At 54.8% G+C, this 17,011-nt stretch overlaps 3 protein-coding genes across 4 annotated transcripts; 1 reads left to right on the top strand and 2 right to left on the bottom strand.

Moving 5' to 3' along the window:
• Positions 1-1,118: 1,118 nt before the first annotated feature.
• On the top strand, positions 1,119-3,353 carry MPIG6B (megakaryocyte and platelet inhibitory receptor G6b; the record flags this gene model as incomplete). Of its 2 annotated transcripts, XM_082848135.1 has the most annotated exons (6): positions 1,119-1,588; positions 1,810-2,157; positions 2,316-2,406; positions 2,767-2,807; positions 2,938-3,017; positions 3,147-3,353. In XM_082848135.1, the coding sequence occupies exons 1-6, from the start codon at positions 1,528-1,530 to the stop codon at positions 3,351-3,353; spliced, it is 828 nt and encodes a 275-aa protein (XP_082704261.1). In that variant the 5' UTR covers positions 1,119-1,527. The 2 variants fall into 2 exon arrangements, with proteins under 2 accessions (XP_082704261.1, XP_082704262.1); XM_082848136.1 differs by lacking the exons at positions 2,938-3,017; positions 3,147-3,353 and adding an exon at positions 2,918-2,937.
• A 1,818-nt stretch (positions 3,354-5,171) lies between these two features.
• On the bottom strand, positions 5,172-8,407 carry DDAH2 (DDAH family member 2, ADMA-independent). Its single transcript, XM_082847115.1, has 7 exons — positions 8,263-8,407; positions 7,061-7,424; positions 6,846-6,945; positions 6,647-6,720; positions 6,350-6,469; positions 5,661-5,810; positions 5,172-5,471 (listed from the first exon to the last, which is right to left on the bottom strand). The coding sequence occupies exons 2-7, from the start codon at positions 7,355-7,357 to the stop codon at positions 5,355-5,357; spliced, it is 858 nt and encodes a 285-aa protein (XP_082703241.1). The 5' UTR covers positions 7,358-7,424; positions 8,263-8,407; the 3' UTR covers positions 5,172-5,354.
• Positions 8,408-8,835: 428 nt separating this feature from the next.
• Positions 8,836-14,163, bottom strand: CLIC1 (chloride intracellular channel 1). Its single transcript, XM_082848171.1, has 6 exons — positions 13,949-14,163; positions 11,743-11,852; positions 11,424-11,549; positions 11,160-11,266; positions 10,513-10,694; positions 8,836-9,546 (listed from the first exon to the last, which is right to left on the bottom strand). Exons 1-6 carry the CDS (start codon positions 13,985-13,987, stop codon positions 9,385-9,387), a joined length of 726 nt encoding a protein of 241 aa, XP_082704297.1. The 5' UTR covers positions 13,988-14,163; the 3' UTR covers positions 8,836-9,384.
• Positions 14,164-17,011: the final 2,848 nt, after the last annotated feature.

Here is a 17,011-nt window from a genome sequence, read left to right as displayed (position 1 = left end):
TTACAGTGGCTGTGGTGGTGGCAGTGTCTGCTGGTTCCTGGGAAATGGACAATGGGGTGTGGCCCAAGCTGACTGCAAAATTTTGCTCCCTGGGGGGCATTGGTAGGGGTATGTGGGCAGAAATTGAGCACCAAATTAATCTCAGTCCACTTAGTTTTCCCAACCCCTCCTCAGCCACAGGATGGAGGAGTACGATTTGTGATGTGACCAAGAGCTTCTGTGATGTCAAAGCAGCAGAGGCATGGGCTGGAGCTGCCTGTTAGGGAGGGGCTGCCTCAGGCCCCCTGAAGGTTCTCAGGACCTCATCCTGGCTCCACCTGGGCTTGGCCTGGCCTTGGGTGCTCCAGTGCAGTGAGGGCTGATGAAGTCCTGGGTGTGGGGCTGTGCACCTGCTCCAAAGCACCTCCCCAATCAAAACCTGCCAATTTGGGCGGGCCACCTTGGGCCGGGAGGGACGAAGTGGGCACAGAGGGGTGAGGTAGCAGCTAAAATAAGAATAGAAATAGTAATAATGGCAAGCATATAGTACTCCTATGTCTTTGCCATTGTTCTAGGCATTTACTGGGTATGACTTTATTTAGTTCTCACAATACTCTGCGAGGTAGGTGCTTTTATTCCCATTTTACAGATGAGCAAGCAGGCCCAGAAAGGTTAAGCGACTTGCGCACATCACGCAGCTAGAAGGTGAAGTCGAGATTTGAATTCAGACAGCCAAGATCCAGAAACTGTGGTGTTCCCGGCAACCGCTATGCTTCAAGAGTTAAAGTCAAGGGCTTCCCTGGCGGCGCAGTGGTTGAGAGTCCGCCTGCCGATGCAGGGGACACGGGTTCGTGCCCCGGTCCGGGAAGATCCCACATGCCGCGGAGCAGCTGGGCCCATGAGCCATGGCCGCTGAGCCTGTGCGTCCGGAGCCTGTGCTCCGCAACGGGAGAGGTCACAACAGTGAGAGGCCCGCGTACCGCAAAAAAAAACCCCAAACCAACCCTTGGGGACTTCTCAGGTATAATAGTATCATAGGACTTCCCTGGTGGCACAGTGGTTGAGAATCTGCCTGCTAATGCAGGGGACACGGGTTCGAGCTCTGGTCTGGGAAGGTCCCACATGTGGCTCAGGCCCGTGAGCCACAACTGCTGAGCCTGCGCATCTGGAGCCTGTGCTCCGCAACAAGAGAGGCCGCGATAGTGAGAGGCCCGCGCACCGCGATGAAGAGTGGCCCCCCGCTCGGCGCAACTAGAGAAAGCCCTCGCACAGAAACAAAGACCCAACACAGCCAAAAAAAAAAAAAAAAGAGTTAAAGTCTGCTAAAGTGCTTGTGTAAAGGGCCCCAGCATGAATTCTAAGTGAGCATTGGTTGAGGGCTGTGAACCTGCCTGCAAGGATTCCCAGAGGGATGTGGGCAGCTGGTGGCCCCTCCCCCACCCCTTATCGGAGCCCCCAGACCTGCGGTCTCCCCCTTCACCCCCCTCTGATTTCCCTCCGGTCTCCTTCGCTGATTCACTGGCCTCCTCTTCCCACCACATCGCAGCCATGGCCTTGGTTCTGCAGCTGCTGCCGCTGCTGCTGTCGAGGGCCCAGGGGAACCCCGGGGGTAAGCCATCCCAGGAAAGTCGGAATGGGCGAGGAAAGACTGAGGCAGGAGGAGGAGGAGACCCGGTGCGGGTAGTGGGGGGGATGAGATGTGTATGGGAAGATCCAGGCTGGCGGGTGGGTAGAGGAGAGGGAAAAGGCGTAAGGGGGAGGGGCGTCTTGCTCTGTGGACTTGCCTTGACCACCGTCCCCCGCAACCGCCCCCTCCCCCGCCTCCCCTAGCTTCACTGGACGGTCACCCCGGGGACCGGGTGAATCTCTCCTGCGTAGGGGTCTCGCAACCCACCCGCTGGGTCTGGGCACCTAGATTCCCGGCTTGCAAAGGCCTGTCCAAAGGACGCCGCGCGATCTTGTTGGCCTCACCGAACGGGACCCCCACCGTGTCTCCCGTCCAGCCCTTTGCTGGCCGCCTACGTGCCCTGGACCTTGATATCCGGCGGCTGGAGCTACTCCTGAGCGCGGGGGACTCGGGCACCTTTATCTGCAAGGGCCGCCAAGAGAACGAGAGCCGTACGGAGCTTCACGTGCTGGGGGACCGGGCCTATTGCAGAGCTCCGGGGCCTACCCACGGTAGGTCCAGGCCTTCACACAAAGGGGACCTAACTCAGACACACGCCCCCGTCAGGGAGGAAGCCTGGTCTGGGGGTTCCTGAGTGGCGGAGCTAGCTCTCTGTCCCCGCACCCTGACCTCGGCATCCACCGCTACCCCGCTTCCAACGTTCCCGCAGGGTCCGTGTATCCCCAGACTCTAATCCCGCTGCTGGGCGCTGGGCTGGTGCTGGGACTCGGAGTACTGGGCTGGGCCTGTTGGCTGCGCAGGTGAGCTCTAGGGGCGGGGCCTGGTTGAAAGGCTCTCGACCAGAGGCGGGAGGGGCAGGCCCAGAACTTTCGCGGGCCAAAACTACATCGGGAGCCCTCGGGTGTGGTTCGGAGACGAATGGGGGTGGTCGGAACTTGCGGGCGAGGCCATGGGCTGGTGGGTGGAGCCCTAGCTAAGGAAGCCAAGCTAGAGGCCGAGCTGGCTCCAAGCGTGGGCGGAACTATCTGTGCGGGTGGGAACCTAGGTTGTTTTGCTGGTCAGAGCCGGACTGTTGCTGGGTTGTTGTTGGCGCGTCCTGGGGCCCAGAACAAGCGAGACAAGATTAGTGGTTCTTAGAGACTCTTATCCATCCCTTACAGGCGCTCGCCCCCTCACCCGCCTCGACCACCCCCCAGATTTGGTGAGACTAACTCCACCCCATTTGCCTTCCCCGCACATTCCCCACCCAATTCCTGAGTCTGAGCCCTTGCTGGGAGCAGACAAGTTGGTCACCTTCTCTCAATCCTTCAGCTCTGTCCCCCCCCACATAGTTCCATTCGTGAAAGCGGAGCCCCAGAGCCCAGTAGAGGAGGAAGAGCCCAAGATTGCAGGGGACCTGGACCAGGAGCCGGTAAAGGTTTGGGGGTGGGATGGGGGCTGGCCAGAATCCGTGAGTAAAGTGGACCAAGAAAGACAGAGGCTTGGATCCCCAAGGGAGTCAGACATCTGAGACCCTCCTACCTTCCTCCCCACCTTTCAGAGCCTGCTCTACGCAGACCTGGATCATGCGGCCCTCAGAAGATCCTGCCGACTGTCCCCAGTGGTCCCTGCTGATGCCTCCACCACCTATGCGGTTGTAGTTCGAAAGGAAGCCCTTACTACCTCACAAGCTGGGGGCTCCCAGCTCTCCATAACACCCCTCCCCTTCTTGGCCCTTCACCTGGAAAAGGAAGGCACCATGGGATAGAAATGAGCACTAGACTGGGAGTCAGGAGACGGAGGATCCAGGCTATCTCTGCTGCTGATTTTGGTCCCCATCTCTCACACAGCTTTCAGGTCTCCTTCACTACTGATGTCCTTAAACCTGATCAAGCCCTGTCTCCCTATCTTAAGACATCAACAGCTCCTAGATTTTTGCCCTATCTCTTCCCTTCTCTCCACAGTCAAGCTCTTTGAACCAAGGGCCTACACCTGTCTCTTCCATTTTTCTCTTCACTCCACTCCCACTGCTCACGTGCTCGCCATGAGATTGCCAGTGATGTCCTAATAACCACACCCACTAGACATTTATTAGCATTCATCTGGCTTGGCCTTTGATCGCTCTTATTTAAGCTGTTTTTCTTTAATGCTGTTGTCTTCCTTCTGGACTCCTCATCCTTGCTCCCTACCCCTGCAGTATTCTCCACCATTCCAGGTTTGTCTTTTTCTTTATCTGCCTTCTCCATCTCCTGGGATGCTGTCATCCACAGCCAGTCCTCAGCCTTTTTCTGTGCAAGCAACATCCATAACTCTCTCCAGTTCAGATCTCTGACACGAGATTTCCAAACTGTCCCTCAGACATCCCTGCCTGGCTGGCCCTAGGCATTCTGCACACAGCAGGTCCAAAAGCCAACTCACTGTCATCTCCCAAGCCACTTACCTAATCCTTCCTCCTCTGCATTCTCTCTTGATCAACCCCATTGCCCAAGCCAGAAATGGAGAGTCATGTAGACCTCCTTCCTCTCACTCCCACACGATAAACCAAGTCCTGTCTTTCTATTTTAATGTCACTGTCAAATCCACACCCTTTTCACACCCAGCACTGCCACCTGAATGTACTCTTTATTTCCTCCCTGGATTACCCATAGCCCCACCTCATCCTCCTGCCCTTGTTCTCCTCCCTGAAACTAGAGGTATTCTCCCCAAATGCTAACCTGCTCCTGACAGCCTATATTTCAGCAGTATTTCGGCTCTGGGCCCTTGGGCCTCAGCTTTGGGTTCAAGGTGCTACAGTACTCTACTTACTCTCCAGGCTCATCTCTGTCACTCAGTGCCTAGAACAGGACAGCCTTAGAGAAATTCTCCCCAGCCCCCAAATGCGCCTTTGCCCAGTGCAATTCCTTCTTCCTGGATTAGCCTTTGCCTCCTCCCCACTATCTGCCTGGCTAATTCTTATTTATTCTCAGGACTCAGTTCAAGTGTAGCCTTTGCTGGGAAGCTATTTCTGACCCACTTTGCCCACCCCTGCATACACTCTGATGCCCTACAGAGCCCCCTTATTTCTCTCATAGCAACAGCCTCCTGTGAATTGTTCCATTACAACCTGTATTTCAATTTATAAGAAATTTTCACGTGAGTCCCCTGATATCAGGAGACTGACCCTTTTTATATCACCGCTAAGCCTCAGTAAATGAGTGAAAATGAATATCCCTGGAAATGTCATTTCCTCCTATCAACTAGGGATGGGCTGTTGATCCTCCAGTCTCTGAATCATCTGACATTTAGATAAATTAAGTGAGTGATTCACCCATATTTTTTCTCTGCCCTGTACATGCTCCCCATCATAGAAATTCTGTCCTGTCCGTCTTGTGCCCAAGCAGCTATGACAGGGCTGGACAATGAGTCAGTGAGCACTGAATGATGAATGAAGGAGGCCTGATGAATGAAGGAGGTTTGATGAATGAAGGAGGCCTCCTTCCCAGCACTGACCCCAACCTCAGGTTTCAGCCCTGCCCTTGACCCCCTGCCCCAGTAAGACACCAGTCGCAGCCCAGTCGCAGCCCAGTCTAAAAGGTCAGTTCTGTTTTATTAGTTCTTGAGGAGAGGATTCACCCAGTGACCTCCATCCTTTTTCTCACTCTATGCCCTCCCCCTACCTTGGGGCCATCTCCCCACTACTACCTATTCACTGTCCTCTATCTAACCTTCCTTCCCCTTCTACTCCTATGCCACCCTGCCCCTGGTCAGCCAGGACCCCAATGCCAGGCTCTCAGCTGTGGGGGCGTGTGCTGAGCACCAGGCAGAGGGAGCTGAGCCCAGCGCCTGCCTTCTCCAGTTCCGAGCAGGACACAGGTACCAGGGTGACGTCAGAGAGCTTCTGCAGTGCCTGCAGGGAGGACAGTGTGTGGGGAGAAGGGAGTAAGACCCCAAGGCCCACAGCCAGGGCCCCATTTCAGCCAGCTAGAGTGGCCCCACCCTGGCTTCTAGAAAAGGTACCCCTTCTTCCTCCCACTAGGGAGGCCTGAGCCCCATTTCTCTGGTTGTTGTTGGTGGTGGAGCTCCTGCCTTCTCTCACCTCCTGGCTGTTGGGCAGGTCCCCGCCTCCACGGTGCAGGAGGAAAGGGGGCATACCAGGCAGCCCAGGACGCAAAAAGAGACAGTCAGCCGCTGCATCATCTGGGAGGGTCAGGGAGGCATAGGGGTGATCCGTCAACACTGCCATTGCCTGGGGGAGAGGAGAGAGGAAGCATGCAAGGCTCAGAGCCTCTCCACAACTGAGTCCGGCTGCCCTACCACCGCTAAGGGCTGGGGACAGAGTTACATTATTGTGGAATAATAATGACAGCAATCACATAGCACTTACTATGTGTCAGGCACTAAGTGCTTTAATTAACTTGTCTAATTTCCACCTCGGACTCACACGCAGTTCTTTCCACCTGCTACCCACTTCTCCCCTACTTCAGATCCCACGGGTCGGTCCTGTCCATCCTTCAAGACACAGCTTGGGTGCCCTTTAGGGAGTTTCTTGAAACTCGGGAAAACGGTGTTAATTGCCCCTGTTCCTCCGTGTTGCAGCTGTCTGTCCCGTTTATAATAACTTCTTGTTTTCACACGTGTTTTCACATAGATGGACAGCTCCATGAGGGTAGGGGTTGGAGTTAATTCTCAGAGCCTCCCAACTCCCCGCCTCCCAGGCCCGGAGCCACGCCCACTTTTGTTGGCCGCGCCCCAACCTGCCCCACCCCAGCCCCAACCCCTTCTCACCCTGACAGCTTTTTGGGCAGCCTCGCTGCTACCTGCCACCACAGTGCGGGGTCCCCCCATGCCGCAGAGGCCACGCAGGTGGGAGGGGCTCGAGACCGGCACCGTGGAGACGGCAAAGTCCTAAGGGGAACAAGGGAAAGTATTCAGGGACGCGGGAAGGGTGAGAGGATACCCTCAAACACAGGCTGCTCTCAGCCTCTTCCTCCTCAGCGCGGCCCGCCCCGCGCCCCCGCCCAGGTCCCTCAGACCCCCATCCGCTCCCTGCTCCCCCCATCCAAGGCTGGTCCCGCTCCTCACCCGGAACGTGTCCGCCACGATCTCAGCTCCTCGGTGATTAGTCCACCTGGAGAGGCCTACGAAAAACTCCCGGCCTGAGCCCAGGGAGGCCGTCGAGGTATGAGGCCGGAGTGGGTTGGAAACAAGGCCCGAGATGGCCCAGTCTCCCAAAGTCTGCTTCCCTGTGCCAAGCCCCAGGGTGCAGGCACCCCAGCCTCACCGGTGAAGAGAACATCAGTGCCATCCAGCGTCGCGTTCTCGTCCCCCATCTCCACAATTCGGAGCCCCAGGTCCTGGAGGGCTTTGCGGACGCCATCGACCTTAGGGCAGGAAAAGAGGGCGCGAAGCAGAGACATTCCCACCCCCATTCTTCCCTTAAGCCCCAGACGTCCAGATCCTCCCGTCCCCCTACCCCAACCGTGCCCAGGCGCTCACCTCCGGCCTGCGGGCGGGGCTCCAGGGCCGCGTGATTAGGGCCGTATCCCCTTGGATCACAGCGGTGTCACCAAGCAGCGGTCCCAGCGGCAGCGACTCTTCAGGAGGCAGTTCTAATAGCTGCAGCCCCAATCGCTGCCTCAGTTTACCCCCCAGCACCCCATGCTCCCTCTGAGCTTTGGCTAGGTCCAGAGCCGGAAGGCCAGCCCCCGCACCCTCCCCCGACGCCAGGCTCTCCGGGACCCCCCGGATCAGGGCATGGGAACAGCGGCCCAGCCCCTCCCCTGGCGTCCCCATCCCATCCACACAGACGCCCCCTCCGGCTGCGCTGATTTCTCAGTTGTCTCTTTTTAACTTCACCTGTCTGGGAGAAGAAACAGAACGGGGGTAGGCAGAGAGAGACATGCAAAGAAGGGCATAGGGGGATGGTTAAAAGCGCCCGGGTCTTCCTCCTGCCATCTCCGGGCGCCCCTCCCACTCCGCCCCACCCCCTCCAGACCTTCCTCTCCTGCCGGCCCCACTCCACCCCGCATCCTCGCGGGTCTGCTGCTTTAGGGGAAGTCCGAGGAACGAGAGCGGGATCGCTAGTCTCCAAAACACCTGTTGCCCCTGCTCGGGGTCTTCGAGAGGTCCCTGCCGGGCGCCCCTCTTGGCAGCCGCTAGGATGCGCTCACTCCCAAAAAATGCAGCGGCCCCGCCCCCTTAACCCTCTGCTGCTCGCTGCCTTAGGGACCCGAAGTGCGGCGAGGAGCCCACAAGGGTTATGGGACAGGAGGAGACAGCTGGGGAGAGAGTCAGGACCTGGGGGATGAAAGTCCTGGGTGTCCGAACGAGAACGGGAGAGAGGGACAAGGAGGGAGGAATTAGAGCCTAAGGAGTTAAACATCCTCTCTACCCTGGCCGGTCACTCCGTTCCTAGCGCGACCCAGTGTAAACCAGACTGAGTCCCGGAGGACTGGGAGAGGTCTAAAACGAAATCCGAGGGGCGGGGAAACGGGGGGGCGTGGTTCTGGGGAGCAGGCACCGCTCCGGGCGCCAGGACCGGGTGCCCCAGTCTCCCGATCCATCTTCCCCAAAGTCCACCCCGACTCAGCTCCGCACCCAAATGTCGACCCTCTGCACTGTCCGGCGCAGGCATGGGCCCAGCACCCCCAAACTCCCCACACACACACGGTCCGAGGAGCACCTCCCACCAGACTCACCTCCTGCGGCCACCCCCACTCTTGCAGCTCTGTGCTCTTGGCTGGGGCCCCACCCCCTAAGGACAGAGTTGGTGAAGAAGAGAGTCGTAGTCTTCAAGCCTAGGGGATTGGAGCTTTGGCTTTGAGGGGTCCCCGGGTAGGCGCGCTCAAGTACTACAGTGGGTCGGGGGCGCGACGGTCTGGCGGCTCCGGGGCATTGTCTAAGCGGGACGGGGCGGGGCTCCTCGATGTCACGCCCATTCCGCCCTGCTTTGCCGCGCCCACTCCACCCCGACTGCGCCCCCCCTTCTCGGAATTCGGCCCCGCCCCACGAGCTCTGCCCAGACCCACCCAGATCTGGTCGGCTCTGGCGGCGGGGCTGCGAGTGCTACATGGAGCACAAAACAGCGCTACGGTGGACCCGCACTAAAAATGGCAGCCCCGTCACAAGCACCCCTGTTCTAAATTCCCGGTTTCTGCCAGGAGTTCGAGGTCATTGACCCACTCTTCATTCCGTGTTGCTCACACTTCAAGTCCCCTTTGTGTAAAAACACTAGATTTTCTTTTTTCCTTTAAAATTATTTATGTTTGGCTGCGTTGGGTCTTCATCGATATGCGCGGGCTTTCTCTAGTTGCGGAGCAGGGGCTGCTATTCTTTGTTGCGGTGCGCGGGCTTCTCGTTGCGGTGGCTTCTCTTGTTGCGGGAGCACCGGCTCTAGGCGCGCGGGCTTCAGTAGTTTTTGCACCCGGGCTCACAGGCTCTGGAGCACAGGCTCGGTAGTTGTGGCGCAAAGGCTTATCTGCTCCGTGGCATGTGGGATTTTCCCAGACCAAGGCTCGAACCCATGTTCCCTGCATTGCCAGGTGGATTCTTAACCACTGTACCACCAGGGAAGTCCCAAAGCACTAGATTTTCATTCTGTACTTTATTACTGAAATACGTTGTCCTACCCACCCCATAGTAAAAATCTCACCCAGATCCCCTCTCCTTTCTCCTCATCCCCCCCAGCAAGCCCTGAACAGGTGCTCCAGGATTCTATGCCCACTGGCCATTTTGGAGTGTGTCCATTGGGTAACCATGTGGAAACCACCCAGGGCCTTTGTGGAGAAAATGGAGGGGGGCGAGAGAGCTCCAGGAGGGGCTTATTTGAGGGCCTTGGCCACTTGCTCATAGGCCAGCTCGATCTCCTCATCATCTGGACAGGTGGAGGCAAACTCTTCCCGAGCATAGGCATTGCGCAGGTACCTATGCACTCCCCGAAACACATCCGGAATGGAGAATCCTCGGTACTTCTTACATACCACCTAGGGTTGGGGAGAGGAGAACCAGTAGGTTTAGCTTCAGGAAAGTGACATTGGCTGCCATGCTCTTGGTCTTTCCCTTATCCCAAGGCTTCATGATAAAATCCAGGCATTCAAGTAGGTCCACTATCTGGTTTCTCTTCCGATGATTCTTATCTCCCATATAAATCATCTTCAATCATCTTTCTTAACCCCTCACTGTCTTGTAAGGCCTTCACCCATCCTCTCCGCTTACTGAAATCCTGGCCATTTATAACCAGCCCCTTTTCAGGCCACCCCAGTCCATGGTGCTAGTTTTCCCCTCTTGATTTTGAAATATAATTCACAAACCATAAAACTCTCCTCTTGAATTTCCACAGCAACTTTTTTCTACTTTTCATTTGGCTTTTAATCATGTATTATTAATCATGTGAATGTTTTATCTTCTCAGCTAGATTTCAGATCCTTTGAGGGCAAGGACCAGTCACCACATATCTTGTCTCTCCGTGCCTAGTACAGAGATTTTCAGTACACAGTTCTGCAGCAGACTGACACTGGGCCCACATTTCAGAAACTAAACCATAGCTTTGAACTATGACAAAAACATGGGAACCAGCAGTTTTCATCTTCCACAAGGGGAAGTGGAGACTGAAGCTATAGACTTAAAACTTTGATTTTAGGAAAAGCCTGCTCTCTGATCTGGGGATTTGGCAATGACAGAGACAGGAAGAGCATTCTTGAAAGTAACACTGGGATGTGTTACCCTAGGCCAGTCTGTTTGCACCCACACCTTGCATCGTGGAATGTAATTCTCTCAAGTAGTGGTCTTGCCAGCAAAGACAGCAGAGAAGGAATGGGGTGGTGTCTGCTATTGAAAACCACCCTAAGAAAGAAAGCACCTTTGGAGTGATTGTCATGGGAAGCCTGCGTGGGAGACCCTTAAAGAGCCATCCCAGCGACCCCCCCTCTCCTCCCACAGTGACCACTCACCTGTACTATGTGGAGCTTTGGCAACAGGTTGCAGTCAGCCAGAGTGAGCTCATTGCCGTCCAGAAACTTCCTCTGAGAGATGCCCTCATCCTCAGCACTGGTCTCATCTACTTCATCTGGGAGAGGGGATGTCAAGTAATTGTCTAAAACTTTCAGGGCTTTCAGGAGCCCCTTCTCCAGGTCTGTGCAAGAGAAGGGAGTTGGTAAGAACATCAGAAGACGGACATAGTCCAAGAAGGCCCATGAGGGGGTGAACACTAATGGTGAGGCCAGTCCAAAATAATAATAGCTAACACTAATGTAGTTCATTTTCTCTGTGTTATTCTAAGCAATTTACACACAAAAACTCATTTAATTCTCACATCAACCCACGAAGTAGGTACTGTTATCCTCATTTTATAGATCTGGAAATGGATGTACAGAGAAGTTCAATGAATTCCCCAAAGTCACACAGCTACTAGAATCTGTACTCAGGTCATCTGGATCTAGAGTCTCTCTCCCTCTCTCTCACTGACTCTCTTTTTTTTTTTTTTTTAAATTGAAGTAAGATTTGCCAACATTCAGGGTATCTGAATGTCCAGGTGCCCCTAATCACTGGATCTTTCCTATTCCTCCTAGGACCCAGGCCTCCAACCCACAAGACTCACTATCATTGAGAGCTGGGTTTGAATTCTTGATGTAGGCAGAGAATTTGGCAAATATGTCCAGCCCAGCTGTGTTGGATTCAGGGTTCAGAGCTGCCAGCTTGGGGTACCTGGAAGCCAATGGGACAAACAGGATAAGATATCTTCTGAGGAGGAACCTCAGCTCCCCTGCCACAGCCCCACCACCATCTCTGTTTTTCATTTCTTCAACCTCTCTCTCCCAGAGTCTCCCAGCTCCCCTACTCCCCTTTCCAAGTTCCTCTATACCTGGGAGGGCACAGCACCGCCTCCAGAAATTCCTCAATCTTGTTGGTGTCTGTGTGCACTTCAGTGCCATACAGCAGGAATGGGAGCTGCCCTCCTGGGCACAGCTTCTGCACTGTCTCAGTCCGCCTGGAGGAGAGACCAGGCATTAAGACAGGAAAAGGGAGTTAGGGAGACCCAGAAAGGAGAGATGGAGACACGTGGCAAAGAGACTCCGGATAGAGGGGAAAACAGTTCAGGATGGAAGGACTCAGGTGGGTGAGTGTGTAAGTGTGCATGTGTGTGTGCACAAGGGAGTTTAGAGGAACAGAAGTGCACCTACCTTTTGGTGTCAACAGTGGTGACATTGAAGGTGACTCCCTTGAGCCAGAGCACCATGAACAGTCTCTGGGAGAAGGGGCAGTTCCCGATCTTGGCCCCATCACTGCCAGCCTGGAAAGCAACCCCCAGCCCAAGGTTAGGCCTGGTGCACCCCACTCATCCCCAGGCCATTCTCTGCATCTCCTACTCCCAGACCTAGCTGGTTTCTGCCTAGTCATGACACATACTCAGTCTCACCGCTAAAAGCACCCCTCCAGAACTGGGCTCTCTACCCTGGGGTCTGGGTCAAACCTAAGATGGGTCAGTGAGAGTATCTTCTGCAAAGGTAGGCTTCTGGTTCCCCAGAGAGTTGAGGACGGATGGAGGTAGGCAGAGGGAATGGGCTTTGGAGAACTTGGAGGATTTGGACCCTAGAGAGGGAACACTAATGGTGGTGTAGTTAGTTTTCTCTGTACTATCCTAAGCACTTTACATACAAAAACTCATTTAATTCTCACATCCACCCATGAAATAACGCCTAGAGAGGGACTTTGGTGAGGCTAGAGTTGTGGGCTAGAGGCCTGGATTCCTGAATGGAGTAGAGCCTGAGAACAGGAGAGGTGGGGCAGGGTTTGGCAGCAGGAGTTCTGGTTCCCTATACCTCTACCCAAGCAGCGGGGTGGGGAGTCAAGGGGCTCAGAGCCTCGTCCTAGAGATGTGGAGGGCCTTGCAGAGGGGGGCTGCCCTCTAATCTGCAAGTAGTGACCTCATCCCCCAAAGGACACCTCCCCGTTAGCTGAGGGTGATTCATCTCACTGTGTCTCCGGTCTCAGCAGCTTCCTTCCTGGCAAGCAGTGGGGGCAGGGACCTGTGAGGCTGAGGCCTGGGCAGCGAAGGCCACCTCCCTCTTCCCTGGGCACAGCTGGGGTTTCCCAGGACAAGTCCCCTGGCTCTGGATAATCTTCCTCACACAGGACCCAGGGCTGGAATCTCTAGAGCGCAGACTCACCCAGGAGTAAAAATAAAAATAGCCCCTGAGGCAAGTGTGAGAGTGAGGTGGGGACCACACCTAAGGGGGCCGACCCAGGCATGGCTGAGGGAGAGGGAACGGCTACCGGAGAAGCCCCAGCATAAAGGAGAGGGAGAAACGGGCTGGAACACACAAAGGCTAGATGAACAAAAGCGGGGAAGTGGAGAGAAAGGAGGCAGGAAAGCGAAGGGTGGGGAGAATGTGTGAACCGGGAGTCACCGACGGAGGGGGAGGTCGCTAAAGGGAGGGAGGGGCACAAAGAAGAGATCCAGAGAGGGGAGAGAATGCAGTGCTAGTGGGGAAGGGAGCGGGCAGGAAACGGCAGCCTGCGGTTTCGATATGCAAATACCTTGGGACCACCTCTCCTCATCCACACCCGCAGAGAGCACAGAGCTGGGGCGACTCTTTTTCATCTGTTTTGGTAACCCCCAAACCCTAAACGCCCTAACTCAGCTCTCCTCCTTCTGCTCTCTCCCCATCTACCCTCGCGGTAGCCACAACTCAACTCTCATCTCCTCGCCACCACCCTTTCTCTCGCTTCTCCAAGTCCTCAGGACACTCATCCTCGACCCCATCACCTCTCTGAGCCAGCTTCTGGAACTCTACTCCCCCTCTCCCGTCTCTTTCCACCCCACCAATTCTTCCCAGTTCACCTGGTCCCACTCCCAGGCCTCCGGACCACACCCTCTTCCTTGAAACCTCCCCCGCCCCGACACCCCCCCATCCAAGTCTCCCCCACTATGCTCCTCACCCTCTGATCTTCTTGTAGGGCCCTCATCCGGATGTTTCCCTCTGTCCCACCCAAAGCCTGTAGGTCTCCTGCTGCCCCCTTCTCTCTCGGTCCTCCTATCAGCTGTCCCCCCACACCCACTCCCGTCAATCTTCTCAGCTCCTGGGAACCCTCCCTTTTCTCTACTTTCCTGTCCTTTAGGCTGCTGGAAACTTGCAGTTCTACAAACTTTTCAGGGTTGAGCCTAGATTTCTCATTACCCACGCACACATCAATTGTCTTCCCCTCCCAAACCCCGGCCACCACCACCCCAGGCCCCTGCCACACACGCCCTAAAGACTGCACGTGGGCTTGGGGGTGGGGATCAAAGAGAAAAGGGATTAGGGAGTTAAGGCTAGAGCTGGGGAAAAGTGCAAGTTGCCTTCCAGTAACTCGGAGGGGGGCCTAGGAGGGAGAAGGTGTTCTTACCTTCACGAACAATTCGACCTGCGGTTGTTCTTCGGCCATGGTTGCGACGGGGACCAGGAAGCGGCCGTCTCTGGGGGAACTGGGAGGGGGCGGGGCCAGGGAGAAGGCGGTCTCACAGAAAAGATTCTCTCCCCCAGACCTGGGACTACTCGCCCTGGAGCGCCGCAAGAGCCCGATCAGACCCACTCACTCCAGACGCGGCCTTTCGACCAGTCCAGCGTACTCCACACCCAGCGGATCTAGCTCTACCCCCTCCTGGGCTGGATCTGGGAGCTGACTCACGGACCGCCCCGCCCTGAACCTGCGGAGGGGACAGGCGCGGGGGCGGAACACGATGACCTAGGGAGTGGGCCCGGAGGGTGAGCCTCAGGTCTCCCAGATGATGGGGAAGGGGGTGTTGAGGAGAGGGAATCCTGGGAAACTTCTTGTGTCCCTGCCAGTCTCCTTGAACAAGGGACATTTTTCTGCCTCAGTTTCCCTGCTTCATTAATCAGATTACACTCCCACTCAACCCTCGCACAAGAAATCTGACACCGACTGCTTGAGCACGTCCCTGAGGGCCCAGAAAGGGAATGAAATATAGAAGGGAAAGGTGGTCCTTTATTACTTTCTCCAAGTTCCCTCGGAACTCCAGTCCAAATTCTGGGTTGCTAGGACTGTGGCCCAGGAGAGGGACTTGAAAGTGGAAGCCTGGGTTGGAGGAAGAGAGCGGTGAGAGGTAGGGCAGGGGTGGGGAAAGGAGATAACCAGGCCTTGCGCTGGGGAAACCGGAAGCTGAGCCAAGGGGGCTTCATCACTGGCGGAGGTACTCTCCCGCTCCGTAGCCTGGTCAGCTTTAATGCTTCTACTTCTGCTCCCCGCCACCCCGGTCTGGGGCCCTTTCCTGTGCCCCTTGCCCTTTTCTCACTGACGGGTTGCCTTGGAGTTAGGGTGGAAGCATGGGGTTATTATGGCCCCAGAGTAGAGCTGCACCGATGCTAGGGGCTGGTGGCAGTTGGTCCTATCATGGGGGAAAAAAGTGAAGATCAGACAGAATAGTGTGAATGGAGTTCTCAGAAGGACTAAGGACTCCGCAACAAGAGAAGCCACCGCAATGAGAAGACCGCACGCACAAATGAAGACCCAATGCAGCCAAAAATAAATAAATACATAAAGAAAGAAAGAAAGAAGTAGGGAGGACAGAGGAAGAAGAGCTCTCTCCCTCCCTCCCCAATAACCTTGATTTTGGAGGTTCTATCAAACCCTTTATGATCTGCTGAAAAATAGCCCAAAAATATGTCCTCCAGACTGGACATATGCCAGCCTCCACATTTGAATCTCTCTCCTATCCAGCCATTCCTTTCTTCCTCACCACCCTCTGTCTAACAGGACACCTACAGTTTCAGAAAATCATGGTGGAATGCAAGGACATAGGAGCAAAACAGGGCTTGAAACTTAAAGAAAGGGAGAGAGTTGGGGGAGGAGGGGGTGGAGTGAAGAGAGGTGCTGGAACCAGCAGTTAGCGGTTTCCTCTCATGCTTCCTCTTCTGTGGGTTTTCTCCTCCATGGAGGAAGGCCTTTCTCTGTCCTCCTCAGAGAGGGGATATATTTGGTGTTTGCTCCCTTGAATTGTAACATCCGATAAGGATGTAGAATGATTCAACGAGTATGTGTTTGTTGGTGGGGAATCTCCTCCAGGGTGACCCTCAAAATCTGCACACATGACCCCTTCCATCTGAGGAAGGGAGGTCAAAGCAGCGCTACTTCTCAGGGTCCTTTTCTGCTCCAGCTGGTCCATGTCCACCAGAGAATCTGCCCCACAAAAGTCTCCCTTCTGGGAGAAGCCTCAGGCAAATGGGGCCAGCCCTGAGCTCAGACAGGTTTGACAGCTTCTCCCCTGCCTCTCTTTCCCTACAGCTTTTATAGCTAGAGCTGCCTTGATCAATATTGACTTTGGCTAGCTGGCATGGCTACCCACAAAGTATTTTTCCTTAACTTCTCAGGTAACAACAGGTAATGCTGCCCTCTCCTGGTACCATCCATCAGTGCCGCATGGGTTTGAAGCCAGGGGCTATACCCCCAAATCCTGCATCAAAGAAGTTTCCCTCCCATCTCAATCTCTTGCCCCTGCTTTTCTCCTATCTCAGTATCTCCCCTTTTCTTCCCCAGCCTTTCTTTCCACTCCCTTCCCTTCCTCAGGTTGGTAAACCAGTCCCTAATCTCTTCCCACCCCAGATTGGAACGTGTGTCCCTCCCCAACACTCCTTAGAGCTGTCACCTGGCCTCCTCCAGGTTTCCATAGCCCCATTGCTAAACAATTTGCCAAGGGTAACCATTAACCTAGCCGTTAACTCACTCCCCCACCTTTCTCACTAGAAGGGATTTTCCAATCATTGGTTAGCAGAGCCAGGTTACCATCTTTCCTAAGCTCTTGGGTGGGATCTCCGCATCTCAGAGTACCCAGAACAAAGCTGGGGGTGAAGATGTATTTTAAGAGGTGTTTTTAAAAGTATATGATTGTTTATTTCTTTCTCCTTCACTATCTCCTTGCTTCTCCTCCCCTCAGACACACACACTTAAAAATTAGGCTCATGGAGTAGGGATTTAATTACGTTCCCTGTTTTGAGTCCACCACCTGGCCCAGAATGAATGAATGACACCCTTCTGTCCTTAGGGTTTTGTGTGTGTGTGTGTGTGTGTGTGTGTGTGTGTGTGTGGAATGCTTCCACCTTCTCTTGGGGCGCTGAAATTATTAATTAGGCCCTGTGGTGTCCCTATGGGAGTGATCATACTCTGCACCCAGGAAACAGGCAAAGGTGGGCTGAGATAGGAGTCTCGCTTCTTATTTCCGCTTATTTATTTAAAACACTCACGTAGTTCTTACTATGTTTGCCAGGCACTGTTCTAAGCTCATTATAAATATTAAGTTAGAATTGTTGGCATAGGTTGAATTAATGTTGCTTATCTCCACTCTCCAGAAAAAACAAAAACAAAAACAAAAACCGCCCCAAAACGTGTCTCTGTTCCTTTAAGGTCGGCCTCCTCTCCAGATTACCCAACGCCCCTAGACCCGTTCCGGGGGCT

Source organism: Leucopleurus acutus (assembly GCF_964270905.1).
Source record: "Leucopleurus acutus genome assembly, chromosome: 10".
Classification (NCBI taxonomy): domain Eukaryota; kingdom Metazoa; phylum Chordata; class Mammalia; order Artiodactyla; family Delphinidae; genus Leucopleurus; species Leucopleurus acutus.
This window is presented reverse-complemented; position numbering and strand designations above follow the sequence as displayed.

What these genes read in the sequence shown, in the direction of transcription:
- DDAH2 (XM_082847115.1), bottom strand. Translation starts at nt 7,357, where the DNA reads ATGGGGACGCCAGGGGAGGGGCTGGGCCGCTGTTCCCATGCCCTGATC. An exon ending in GCCCCGCCCGCAGGCCGGAG is followed by an intron (nt 6,946 to 7,060) that starts GTGAGCGCCTGG and finishes TCCTGCCCTAAG; the next exon opens with GTCGATGGCGTCCGCAAAGC. An exon ending in CACTGATGTTCTCTTCACCG is followed by an intron (nt 6,721 to 6,845) that starts GTGAGGCTGGGG and finishes CCCTGGGCTCAG; the next exon opens with GCCGGGAGTTTTTCGTAGGC.
- CLIC1 (XM_082848171.1), bottom strand. Translation starts at nt 13,987, where the DNA reads ATGGCCGAAGAACAACCGCAGGTCGAATTGTTCGTGAAG. An exon ending in ACCACTGTTGACACCAAAAG is followed by an intron (nt 11,550 to 11,742) that starts GTAGGTGCACTT and finishes TCTCTCCTCCAG; the next exon opens with GCGGACTGAGACAGTGCAGA. An exon ending in GCGGTGCTGTGCCCTCCCAG is followed by an intron (nt 11,267 to 11,423) that starts GTATAGAGGAAC and finishes ATTGGCTTCCAG; the next exon opens with GTACCCCAAGCTGGCAGCTC.